Consider the following 14010-nt stretch of genomic DNA (forward strand, 5'->3'; position numbering starts at 1 on the left):
TGGGAAATAGGTCTCTGGTTCCCCAAATGCCTGTTTAGAGTAATGGTCAAAGGTATGCCTGCTGGAAGGGAACATTACTGGGCATGACCAATCTGCTCCCAGATGGAATACACTTTATGTCACTGCACCAATCTATGTAATTGACTTCGTGTTGGGCTGAAGCCATTATGGTTAAGGGTGCCTTTTTTTTTAACAGAACGTCAATGAAATCTGAAATGCACATGGATGGTAGATTCTGGGAATGATTGCTTGGGATAGATTTGAATTGTGGGACATTTTGGCCATAAAGAACTCGTGATATGTGTAATGTGCTTGTCAAACAGCATGCCCCGTCTGGTGTCTTCACATTGAGTCCCCAGGCTCCAAAGCGCTGCTGGTTTTCACGACTGCCCAGGAGTAGTCACTCTTGCCGTCGAATCGGGGACTGATTTAGACCCGTGACAACAGGTGAATGCAATTAACTAGGTGGCAGAAGAGAGAAGCAGCAGTGCTCAGGACCCCAAGGATTGGATTTGAGAACATTGGCCTGACTTATTGATTGGTACTAAACTTAGCAATGGCATGATTGCAGTCGGTTGGTGTGTGGTCTTGAACTTTTGGGTTATAAAAATGAACAAAATGCTCCAAACTGATGTCATATGGCCAGGATTCACTCCTACAAGCTGATATTTATTAGTTTAGAATCAAGCACAGATTTAAGGCGAGAGGAATTGTGTTTACGTAAATGTTGCTTGTGCAGCAACCTGCAGTCAGCATCCGGTCAACATCAATAAAATATTATGTTTGGGTATATAAAATAGCAATCCATGTATAGTGAAATAGCATTGTGCATTTCATAGATATAACTAGATAGGAATCTGGTAAGTAATCCTGTAAAATAAATACCAGGCAAATGAAGGTATTTCATATCGAAGCACAAATCCTGTAAATCCAACATTATCATAAAGCCTTGGACTTATATGCTTAGTGGTTTACAGTATGTTTTGTGGTTTGGATCTTTGAGTGAGTGGGCCTTTTAAGGTGCACGTGCATTTTATGTGTATTTGTAAAGCATATTTAGTTGATTTTGTTATAGCACCTTGCCTCATGAGAATTCTGAGAATCCAATTTTACCTTGCCTGCAATGGTCTAATACTGTCAGGGATATTAAAGAGAGCGCTATCTCAGTATCATCTTGTGGTTTACTATATATACTGAATTGCCCAACCCTACATACTAGGATTAAAACAATGCACCAAAGGCAAGTCTGTGGAAAGAGCTAAAACCCTTCAAAGTCTTCAGTTGTGTGATCTGTGAGCTGCCAGGTGGTCATCTGTTGTCCAGTAATTGCCTGGTCTTCCTCTGATAGTAGTTTCTAACAGCATAATGTATTTTGATATAAAATTTTGTATACCGTCTTGGTGGACTGCTGTTAGTAGTGTTAGTTTGAAGCACACAGGAGTTCACACAAATGATTTTAATACGTTCTTATCATGTAGGTGGTGGTAAGCAGACTCCTTTTTTTATTTTGGTAGAGGATTTTTAGGAGGATAACTGAGGAATTAAGGATAGAGGATGATCCCTACAGAGAATCTTGTGATTTTAAATACTAAGAATTATACATATACCAGTATAGCTTTGAACTCATGCCTTTTTGTTTCTCTTGTAATCATTTCCGTTCTTGCTATTAAGCTCATTTCTAACCAGCCGCTCCACCCCTTGAAGACAAAATGGGCGAATGCATATTTGCTGGCTGACACATTAGCCTCTCCATGTACATCCAGTAGTCACACGCTTACATGCACCATGTGACATCGTCCCCAAGAGCGACTCTTGCCGCCACTGAATTTTTCATCATTGATCTGATGTGATTTCCATGCTTGGTCGTCCCTCTGCCCTGTCAGCTCTCTCTCTATCATAGCCTCCCTCGGCCTAGAGGGCTAACGGGGCGTGAGCCGTCGTCCCCGTTTGTTGTCTCGCACCACGCCTCAATGAAACCTTTCCCCGTCTTCCACCCACCACCTCGGACTATCACACACCCTCCTGGCCTCGGTGCTTCTTGGCTGCAAGTAAGCCAGACCTTTTCAATAAGAGGGTGGGAAAAACGCTCAATGTATTGACGTTGACTGTCCACCGCCATAAAGCTCCATCACCCCCCTCCTTCCCTGCCTTGTCAAAGCAGCCAGAGCAGCAGCGACTCGGTGTGTGTATGTATGTTTTGGGTGTAGACTGTGTGGCATGGAGGGTTGATCTATGACAGTGTGGGAGGCAGAGTCAGTACCCTTCGGCTTCTGCTCTGCCTTCTCCGATAGATGCTTTCGAAATGTCCTAATATCTGGCCAGGGCTTGGTGAGCGATGGCCACAGCCAACCTGCTGATCTTAGCACTGGGTGCATTAGTTTGCCATAAAGAAGCAGTGATTGTGAGACGCGGCAGGCGAAAACATATGAGGATGAATGACACCATATAAAAGCCAAGCTCTGTTTCAGAATCCATTAGAGAGGCAAGTGCCCGAGCTCCAAACGCAGCAAAAGCCAGGGTCCTACATCCTACCCCAGCATCCAATTGAAGCATGGATCGCAGATCACTCTTGCAGTTCCTCCTTTAACTGTCCATTTAATCAAATTTTTTAATCAATGCATTAGTACATGACAGCTTTGAGGAGAGAAAAAGCATACTTCACTCGGTGCACAATATCGGCATCCGAAGATGGGTGGGAGATGAATGCGGCTCATTTGGTGCTAAGATTGAACAAGAGCTTTTTTTGTCCATATGTACAGGCTCACTTTCTTCTGGATTTTGTGAGTGCAGACGTGCAACTGTCTGCGTGTTTTTCTTTGTGTGTGTATGTGCTTCCATGAAAGCTCCACCCCCCCACCCCCACCCCCCCGTGGCACTGCCTCCTAATTACTCAGATCTGCGCTCAAAGTGAAGAAATAATGAACGAGAGCTTTAATTATGCCTCCAGACAAAGGATCCCTGATGCCTCCACAACGCCGCTGGCACGCTGAGATGGGTGAGGGCAGGTTAAACAGGAACCCTTTCCTCTGGGTGCAGAAAGCTGGTCAGCCTTGAATGCAGACCAAGCCTGCAACCTGACATGATGCCGTAAAGTGCAGATATCGTAGGGGAGGATTTAAAAAAAAAAAAGAAGATGAGCTACATAGGTTTGTTATCTCTAACAGATATGACACAACCTTTAATTAGTGGGGATCCCTGAAGCTCTGGGCCTGAGATATAATCAGCGGACCTTTAGCGAGAGCACAACCCTCCCCTCTCTGAGTACCCTCGGGGCAGGCTGATCGAGGCGTCCTCATGCCCCCTCTTCTACAGCGGGGTTGGCTGGCACTCTGGAGATGCCAGATAATGAGCAAGCCTGTCAGAGGGGCACTTCAAGGGTGCCCCTCCAAAGGCCTCACTGCTTCTTAACAGAATCTAGCAGCACCAAACACTACTGCTTTGTTTTCTTCAGAGTGCGTCTCCAGAGGTCTCGGCTCCGTGTCCAGCAGGGTGGAGTGCTCCCCTCGGACTCTGCAATCTCTTGTAAAACTGCATTGATCGCATTACTGGCTCAGATGGGTTAATAGCATATACTTTGCATTGTGAGTAACGGATAATATGACTGTTTCACATATTTCTACAAAGTTTGGATCCACGTGTAATATTGCATAATCCCCATCCTGGCATGTTTGTGTTGTTTAAACTCTGGTGGTCGTCCTGATGGGGGAGCTGTGTCCATAGTGAAGTGCATAGTGCAGTAGTAGAAAGTGTATTTATTCAACTCTGTACTAACTTCAGATACTTGCCAGTTTCAGCTTGTACTCCGTTACATCCCAGAAGGAAACAAAGTACTTTTTACCCCATTCCATTTAAGTGACAGATATAGTTACTCGTTAACTTAAATGGGGCCGTAACAACTAAGGATGGTGGGATGGGATCACAAAATCATATTTCTTTTTCAGTGTTCAGCTTTTTTCCTTATAGATTCATAACAAAAAACAACATTTTGGCTAAATTAAAGAAATAATAAATAAAAATCTAAGAAACAATAAAAAAGCTGACAGAAGTTATTACAAAGGACAACAGTACCATTTTAAGAGTCACACTTATCTGGTGGTAATGTTTCAGTGACAGTGTGCCAAGTCCAATACCATTCTGAAGGTTGTTACTTTGCATATTAAGATTTTAAATATGAAGTATATGATCTTTGCGTAAAATCTGATGCAGTCTTATACAACTGACAGCATTTAATTAATATTAGCTCCACATCAACCAGCTACAACATTAAAATACTGATGTAATAGTTATATAGTCGTAACAACATAATGTGTTTTATAATTCAGCTCTCTGTTCTACATATTTAGTCCATTAGTACATGTTGCTGTTGAAACTTGTGCTTTTGTGAATTATTTTACACTTATTGACACAGTGGAGTAAAGTAAGTGAAATATCTAAACACTTCTTCCTCCACTGTCAGAGTGATGGGAGTTAAGGGAAATAAACAGTCATCTCTTACGATGATTAGTGCAAGTGTGCTGTATTGATCAGTGGTCATACGATAAGAAGTGGAGAACTAGAATGCGCCGCCAATCGTTTGGGCCCCATTAGTCGCCGCTTGTATTGCCTTTGATTATTGCTGACTGAGCTCCCAGAGTATGTGATGGCTTTTTACTGCTAGAAGTGCTGCTTTCAACCTTTTTTCTTTTTTTGAGGAGTACATTAAAATAACACCGGCTCAAAAGACAAACCACTCTGTATCTTGTCCCGCCAAAGCTGTGTGTCACATACAAAGACGGATGTGTTTCGCGGATGTTTTTGAGAGGAGACTAAACCCAGATTTAAAGGCTTGTAATGCCTCAGATCAGCTGGATCTCCACCAACGTGCGCACACCTGCACAAATCTGCACACATGCAGACTTGATGACAATCAAACACAGACACAAGTCGTGCCTCGGAGGGTAAATCCTGTTCTATAGCAGGCCAGTAACATAGGCTCAGAAGACAGACGTGACAGAGTCGACAGTGACAGTGATGATGATGGTGATTGTGGTAATAATGATTATGCTGATTATTGCGGGCCTGCCACAGCGATGTGGTGATTGCGCTGCGAGGAAGAAATAGAGGAAGACAAAGGGCGACAGTGACAAAAATGATGATGATGATGATTAAGATCCCCCCCTTTTTTTTTTCTTGTGGTGATCAACTGTGAGCTGTTCGCAGCAGTTGTTGATCTTTCTTTAATTGGCAAAGCAGCAGTGTGGGGAGTTAACTGAGGATATCTCTACTGCTTTTGAGGGCTTTGATTTCACATGACAAAAAGAAAAGGCACCGTTGAGAACATTCCAGCAACTGCCTTTGAAGGGAGTGATCTGGCAGTGCTCATTTGAATTATTAACTGGATGAGACAGACAGACATGGTGAAAAAAGAGAGCAAAAGAGCGAGAGACGGAAAAAAACACATAGAGGAGAGACAGGGAGATGGATTCGCATCTTCAGCAGGCAATGCTGAACCGCTCAGCCTAAACCACGTCAGATATCTGCAATGACTGATCTTTGCATCAAACAGTCAGGCCAAACAGAGTGTCTACTGGCTGTGAAGATGGCTGCCAGTGGAGGTGAATGTTTATTTGAATGAATGAAATTTTATTAGTTGGTTTCTTTCTCTGGAGTTCATGAGATACAAAAATGAATGTGTAATTACTGGTCAACCATCCCCCTGCTGCCTGCTTGGAATTATTTAATCTGCAGAGGGAGTGTCCCAGAGCGAGTTAATTCTCCTTTGTGGCTGGACTGTGTCTCCCACAGCAGCACCCTGATGCGATTGTCATTGTGGCCACGACACCAAATGTACAAAGTGAACCTCTAGGTAATGTACCTGCAAAGAGACTAGGCCTGGTTGGAATTATGGTTCAGCAAAGATGCACATAAAAGTGGAAGATTTGAGCATTAAGCAAGCTGCATGGAGAGAATACCTTAAAACATTATAATTCCATGCTACACAACCAGCCACACAATTGTTCAGAAAGACCTATTTTCTTACCTCCAGCGTGGAAAAGCATGTTCAAGTTGACTCGCAGCAACCTGTACAGCTGCATCAGTCTCATCCATACTTGTCGCCTTTTTTTGTGGTATTTTTTTCCGTTGCCATTATTCTGGCTCTGGCACAGGAAGATAACATCCCTCTTCTTAATCCTGCCTACAGAGCTTAGATTGTCTTTGTTGTTGGTTTTTTTTTTCAACCAGGGGAAAAAAGCCATGAATGAGCACAACACCAGACCTATTTGTGTTGCTGAAAATAAAAAGAAATGTGGCCAGTGATTCAGAGGTCTGAAACCAGACTAAAAATATACCACCCAAAAGACAAGAAATCATCTTGTGAGGAGCGAGTTTGATCATTTGACTCACTCACTTTTGATCACCCTGCATCCATGGCTTCAATTCCTCCAGGCATTTCTCGATTCGGAAAATAGAAGGGGTTGTATATTGTGCAGATTCTAAAGCCTCTGGAGACAAATTTGTGATTTCAGCCTTTATAAATAAAACATGCCTTTGCTTGGCTTGATTGTATTAACAAAAATTACAAGTTCAGGAGTAAAAACACCTTGTTGTACCCTGGAGAAGACCACCAATCTCTGCTGAGACATCAAGGTTCTGAAACTGGGGTTGTGTTGGATGAGCTTCAAGATAGATTTTCTCGCATTTCTCCCCCGACTTGGGTCTCCATACCCAACCGGCACCCATGATGTAATGAATACATCTTGTGCATTCTCTTTGTCTGCTTCTTTTAAAGCGGTATCAAACAGAATTAATCAGAAAGATACATTAAAAGGAAGCTCCGAGTTGTTTTTCTTGTACAGTTTAGCGTGCTCTGCAGCACATGCTTGGCTGGATGCATGTTTACAGCTCAGCAGATGCAAGAGCGGATGAAGAAGGATGTCACGACTGGGCCTAATAACAGCCTTTTTTGTGTTGTTTTAATACATTCTCCCCTGGCTTCGCAGATGTATTTGCAATCCATGCTGTACATTATGTGTCCTTGAGCATGCACACACACACACACACACACACACACTGAGGCAGAGGTGGTGCCGGCCACCGAGGGGGGTGTGTGTTTACGTGTGTGTTTGCAGGGTGGGGGGCTGCAATTAAAAGGCAGCATGCAGCGTCCCACGAGGTGCTAATGCCCAGGATCAGCTGTTCTAATGTCATTCACATCCCCTCTGCTATTCAGCCGGCCGTTTGATGTATGAATCCACCTGGGACTTCATCAGTATCCCCCCTCACCAACCCCTCATCCTCCCACCCCAATGCTACCACTACCCCCCTGTATACCCCCACCCTAACCTACCCAACCCCGGCCGGCTCTACAACCCCTCCTCCTCTTCCTCCTCCTCCTCCTCCTCCTCCTCCTCCTCCTCCTCAGCTTGCACAGAACCTCCCCTTCTGTGTCTGAATGCTTATGTTGGCTTTTATCGCGCACAAAGTAAACAGAGCCGCGCCAGGGATAGTGAGTGAGAGAGAGAGAGAGAGAGAGAGAGCAATAGTGATAAAGGTGGAACATGCACATCGTCTGCACGCCGCTCGCCTCCCTGCTACATCTTCAATAGAGACACAAAAGCCAGCAAAAAAAAGGGAAATTTAAAAAGGCAAGAGGAGGCAGAGGAAAAGAAGTGATCTGAAGAGAAAGAGAGAGAGAGTAAGTGAGTGGGAGCGAGCGAGCCAGGGAAAGACAGAGAGAGAGAGAGAGAGAGAGAGAGAGAGAGGAAGAAAGAGAGTAGAGCGAAAGGATCTCCCTGCTAAATGCGCAAAGCGTCCCGTCACCCCACGCTGAGCTCCATGGCCAACTCCGGCTGCCTGCTGCTCTCCGGCTCCGGGATGCTACCTCACTCGCTCCAGTGTCCCCCTGCCTTCCTCTACCTGCCCGAGGTAAGACTGAATGAAGCTCGCATTGTCGCTCTCTCCCCACCTCTCCTCTCCCTCGCTCTCTCTCCATCCGTCCCTTTCATTTCTCTGTGCGCTCGTCGGGCGGCACGTGATGGTATCGCGCTCGCTTTGTGTTGTTGCCCAGAGTGCTTTCACCCCCCTAACCCTTGACCCTCACCCTGCCTCGCCTTTGTGGAGACACAAAAAAGAAGAAGGAGGTGGAGGGGAGCGGGGCATACCTCTTTAATTTTATCCTTCTGAGCCTTCTTGCTCTCCATCTCTTCTCGTCCTCCTCCTCTCTCCTCTCCTCTCGTCTTCTTCCGTGCCTCCCTGCACTGAGTGAAATTAAAGCAGTGAATTAGCGATTCTGTGACGTGGGGCCACGCAGTGTTTGTGTACATCAGTCGCTTCATGACTCATTGTGCTTGGAAATGTTTTCCCGGTCAGTCTGTTGTGCTCTGTCACTTCTCTGCTGCATCGAGGAGGCAGTTTTACAGTTAGGTGTGTTTTTAAAATGAAACATTACTCAGGGAAAAATGCTTCTTGTCCTGAGCAGTGTTTTCAGTGCAAATAGATGTCAACTTTTTTCTAGAGCTGTTTGCTCAAGAAAACATCCACTATATCTACATGTGTGTGGTGCCCAAATCCTGAATGTGTTACCTAATCTGACCCCAGCTTGGGTCTGCTCAACATTTACACACCAGACTTAAGATTAATTAAAAAAAAAAATCAATCTCAGCCCCTGAATTTTGAAAGTTAGGCCTGCAGGATTCATACATTAAATAGAGATTACACAATATTACACTGCCGCTATTTGAACTGTGTTAAAATCGTTACTCGTCTTCTGTTTGTGATTTTCCAACAAACAAAAATGTCTAAATTTCTTCATCGTGTCTCTTTTTATCCCTTTTTTTTCCAGAGCTTATGATTGTCCTATAATCCCTTTTGACTTTAAGAATGTTTATATGGTAAAATCATGTTCTTACCGGCAAAGGGAAGCCTGAACACTTGCTTTAAATACACACTACATTCAGACTTGTAAAATTAAACTGTCACTTATTGTGAGATTTGTTTAAATTTATCACAGGCCTACAGCAAGCCCTTCAATCTCACTTCCCTTCATTTTTCTGCCGTTGATCACCACCAAGTGACAACGCGTTGAATAATTATATATCTCTGCAAATTAACATTGATTTTCCCCTTCTCCTTTTTTTGTTTTTTTTTGTCCTCCTCCTTTGGAAATTGATTCTGTCACTGATCCCCTTGTTTTGTGAAACCTGAAGACTGCAATTTTCTGAAGGGAGGTGAAAAAATCAACAACAAGGTGACTCTTAAGAGCCCGTGTGCCTGTCTATCTGCTGAATTATTCACGTTTTAATTCAGCGAGTTGGGGGGGACGGGAGTGCTGTTAGTGCTGGGGATGATGGAGGGGGGGTCAGTTCTGTTTTTTACTACCAGCAGCATGTGTTGCAGTAAACAGTGTGCGTTACTGCAGTGATTGTAGAGGGGGGAAATAACGGTGAGGCTGCTCGCCATGAAAACTCCTGCATTTTTAAACTCCCCCCCCCATCTCCTTCTCCCCCACCATCATGGTAATGGCCCTCACCCCCTCCCACCCATCTGTCCAGAGCGGGCACACCCCACCGGCCAGGCGGGGGTGGAAGGGTGAGGGAGAAGAGGGGGAAGGCAGCCAGGTGCCACCAACACGCACCAACTGTCAAAGCCACCTTGACAAACTCATATTCTACAATATCACTTCTTACTGATGGGACACTTTATATGTGTAGCAAATCCGCAGTAAGTAGTGTAATTTAATGAGAAAATATTTAGATGTTCTTTAAAAATATGTGCCTGGCACCGTCTTTTAGATCTTGTTTTTTTTTTTTTGCATGTTTGGCAGTGAAGAACTTTCTGAGCTTCTTTCCACACGTAAACTGAATGAGTTAGGTGGGTTTACCTTCCACTACATCCTTGTTACTCCCAAATCCTCAAGGATGAGCAGCAAGCCTCTTGACTGAGCATGTGTACACCTGACCGTGTGTGTCTGTGTGTGTGTGTGTGTGTGTGTGTGTGTGTGTCTGTGTGTCTTTACGTCCACAGAAGATTCCACTAAAAGTCCAAGACAGAGCTGAAATTGAAACTTCCTGTGTGCTACTTTCATGAAACGTCCCTTTTTGTTTCAGATCCCTTTAATGTATCAGCAGCTTTTGTTCTTTTTTTTTCTCTTTTCTGTTTTTTTTCTTCTTTGCGGTAAATCCTCGCCCTGCAGCGCTGTGAGGGGAAACAACCCTCTGAATCACACTGTGGCCAGCGTCTCTCCCTCCCTCCCTCTCTCTCTCTCTCTGTCTCCCCCACCATCCCTTTCCTCCCACATCACCCATCCTTCGTAGCATGCTGCCCATGTTCCCCGCCTCCATCCACCACCCCGCCGCCGACGCCACCACCACTCCCCTGCTTTCTCCCCTCGCCACAGTGCAGGGGCTGCAGCATCGGCTCGTGTAAGATGACAGCCAGTGAACAGAAGGGGAATAGATTGAGGTGATAGCCTCTGCCTCACAGTTTGTTTGCATTTCAAATAAGACACTGTATTAAGTTGGGCTCCGAACAGCTTTGCTTATTATGTGTGAACATGGCGCCGCATGATATCACAGGAAGGCAGGAGTTTATTACATAAAAGATTAGCAAAGCATACCTTGCCTTTATTTGTGTGCAGCAGTGTTTGGGTGTGTGTTCCCAGGCAGTTTGCTTTGATGCTCTTTGTAGTCGGCTGCAGCGCGTATAAATCCCGGCTAAATGTTTGTTTTCATTAACACAAGGAGAGACTCCCTGCGGTGTGGTGGGAGAACTGTGGGCTTCTGATTACCAAAAAAAAAAAAAAAGGAAGTGGCAGTATCACGGTGCCGTTGAAGGGCCGTTCCTCTTCTCGACAGGGGGAGAGTTTCTCCACCTCATGGGGTGCTGGCTTCATCCTTCCGCAGGATGATGTCACTTTTCTTCTACCCTCAATTTGTATTGTAGTGGCTCATTTCATGAGTTATGGTGCTGGATATTGAGGGAGTTATGAATTACAGTGTGGTGAGGCTTTTATGGGACGCAATGCTCACCGCTGTAGGCCCGTATTAAAGTATAAATATATTTATGGTACAAGCCGAAGCTGACAGGGTAGCTCAGGTTTGCTCATGGTAGTTAGTAGCTGTCTTCAGAGTCATAAAAACATGGCATCTCATGGATTTTCTATTTACCAGGCACTGGGTGGGCATATGGCAACGCTCGTAAATGTAACTCTATTATCTAAGACGGTGCTGTTTGGTGGGAAGCACGGTGTTACTTATGTCTAAAGAGGAAAAAGCAGCAGTTGTTATTGTCTTGATGTCCCATCTCTCTTTCTGTCTTTGCCTCTGACTTATCTCAAGATCTCCCGTTTCCCTAAAATTGCCTTTCTTTGATTCCTAATTAGATTTTCTATTATGGCATTCCTCTGTGCTGATGTCTATTGTTATTGTTGCCTCTATTGATTTCTTTTTTGTGGCTTCGTTGGTCGGGCTGTTTTGAATTTCCCCTTTAACTGTACACGGCTTCGGTATCGTTCTAAATGGTTAGGTCACCTAGAAGAGGTGATCCTTTCATGTCGGTGGATCCTGGGAGGAATTGCCCGGGCTCTCTGGTTTCAGCGGCCTCCTCCTCCTCCTCCTCCTCCTCCTCGTCTTCCTACTCATGCTGATCTCTTTTCTGCGACTGTACTGGTAGAGACTCCCTCCCTTCTCACACTGATACATCTGGTTAAAGGCGAGGAATGCAGAGAGTACTGGGAATACTCGTGACACACTTCCCCCTCGGTTCAGGCCTTGATCCTGCCTCCCAAAGCGCCACTATTCAGGGGGACTTTAGATATCGAAGGATTCAGGTTGGCGGTCTCCTGGGGACGGACTAATGCGAACCGTGCAGAGACGGTTTCTTCCTAGGGGATAATTATTGTAGGCCAAGCTGTACTATTGACAGCTGTAAATGGAGATGCTGTCTGTAACTGGGGAGGCCTAATAGGTTTTGTCCCTACATGGGCTCTCGTTAGGCCCATGTGGGTGCATTGGAGATGAGTTTGAGAAATGAGCCACGGCCTCACTGGGTTTCAAATGGGACTCATAGAGACCACTACCCCTACCACACTACCTCGATCCTGACCTACTGGGAAAAAGAGTTAACACACAATAGTTTCGTTTCTGTGCCTTGGGTTTTTTGTCAATGTACTCTTTGATCTATTCTTGTTCTTTGTGTGTTTCCATCATCTTGAAAGGATAAGATTGTATATATATATATATATATATATATATATATATATATATATATATATATATATATATATATATATATATATATATATATATATATATTCATTCATACTATTGAACAAGCATTGTCAATTTATCCAAAGTCCTATATATCTTATTAATCTCAGACATCCAGCTCCATTGTCACCATAAATATGGTAACTATAATTTACTTTCAGTTAGTCCTACATACACCATCCTGCCTCTTAAAATATTCACAACAGAAGCAGTTTTTAAAAACATATCTGCATCTCAAAATACTCCCAGACCAGCTGTTGTAAAAGGAAACTGTATATTTTTGAGATATTTTTAAAGAAAAACTGGGTGTATGGCAGAGTGCCACAGACAAGTTCAAGAATTCTGTAGTTGTTGTTAGTTTTGATCTTTTGGGAAATTGTTAGCAATAAGAAAAATACAGAAAAACACCAACCTTATACTTTTCCCACTTGCAAGTCAAAGCCAGATCTTCTGATTAGGTATTTGTTACAGCCGTTTTCACAAGCTGATTCCTCTTTGTTGTGCTATTATAGATAAATGTTGTATTTGAAATATTTCCATTACATCACAAGGCGACGCCAGCTTTGTTCTTTTTCAGTCAGTTTAGTCGAGCACAATTCACTCAGATTCAATCAGGCACATATCAGAAAAACTTTAAACCCAATTTCATGGGCTCTAGAATATACCTCTCAATATGTTCTATGTTTTGGTGTGAAATCATTCAGTCTTTCTCTCGCCGCCGTTCAGCTGTTTTGTCCCTTAAACAGCTGATTCATAGCAGCATAACAAAGGCGGAGGGACTGATTGAAATGTTTTCTCACTTTTCTCTGCCCCGGAGGAGAATTGTAAATCACAGCTCAGTCGTTTATTTTGAAATTTCATTTGGTGTGTGAGCGAGTGCTGCCTTGTTCTTCACAGAGACTTCACAGTCAGACTGACTCCTGTGTGTGAGTGTGTGTGTGTGTGTTTTTTCTTAAGGCTACCCACCGTCTTACTCCACTAGACCTTTGTAAATGGAACAAAATTAAATTTGTTCCCTGTATAGAAGAATGGCACAAACAGTGCAATAGGTTTACTCACCAACAAAGGTTTTTCCACTGGGGCTCTGACTGTATTTTTAATGTGAGCGTACATATTTGAGCTGACATATCTATATTTATTTGTCTCCCTGTGTGGAATTCTTGTCATCTGTAGGTGGATGCTTGTAGGACTTTGCATGCACAGTGCTGTGCAGTACATCAATAAATGTGTATTTACATTTTGCCAATAATGCTAAATATCCCCCAGTCATTAATGGTGAGCGTTAGCTTGGAGTGCTCTTGTCTATATTCTGGACCTATAGTGTCACTGAATTAGCATTCATAGTGCTGCTGATGCTAATATACTCCACTTCTGGAAAACAAAGCTGCAGTTGCAGATGTCCTCACCTCGCAATAATTACCAACATTTTTCTTTGAAGGTGGCAAATATCTAATGAAGCTTTTAATTACCATCAGTGTTAAACATTCACTGCTGTTCTTCTCAGGAACAATGGAACTATGGCACCACAAGAGATATTTACCTGCCAATCTGTATAGCTGGGATTTAGGGAGTTATTGCTTAGTGGTGACGCTTGATTATTTTAATTCAGAATATGATCACACATGTATTGTTGTCTGAACCTAGTCGTACAACATTTTTGCTTCAGGGTTGTAAATACCTCCTGCTCTGTGATAAGATGGATTACTTCACAAAGATTCGAGAGTTCAGATAAAGGCTGCTAGTCGTAGTGGATACTCACGGTTGT

The 14010-nt window shown here is 43.7% G+C and overlaps 1 protein-coding gene across 12 annotated transcripts in view; it reads left to right on the plus strand.

Annotated features, from left to right (window-relative positions):
• LOC111562889 (RNA binding protein fox-1 homolog 3-like) overlaps positions 1-14010 on the plus strand; it is a 530604-nt gene that overhangs the window by 431200 nt on the left and 85394 nt on the right. Inside the window, exon 1 of one of the 12 annotated variants that reach the window (XM_023261670.3) lies at positions 7469-7905. The exons of 10 other annotated variants lie outside the window; for them this stretch is intronic. In XM_023261670.3, the coding sequence (XP_023117438.1) occupies positions 7780-7905 (126 nt within the window). In that variant the 5' untranslated portion in view covers positions 7469-7779. Of the gene's footprint in view, positions 1-7468; positions 7906-14010 lie in introns of those variants that run through there. One more of the 12 variants, XM_023261673.3, reaches the window with a different exon arrangement.

Source organism: Amphiprion ocellaris, chromosome 19 (assembly GCF_022539595.1).
Source record: "Amphiprion ocellaris isolate individual 3 ecotype Okinawa chromosome 19, ASM2253959v1, whole genome shotgun sequence".
Taxonomy (NCBI): Eukaryota; Metazoa; Chordata; class Actinopteri; family Pomacentridae; genus Amphiprion; species Amphiprion ocellaris.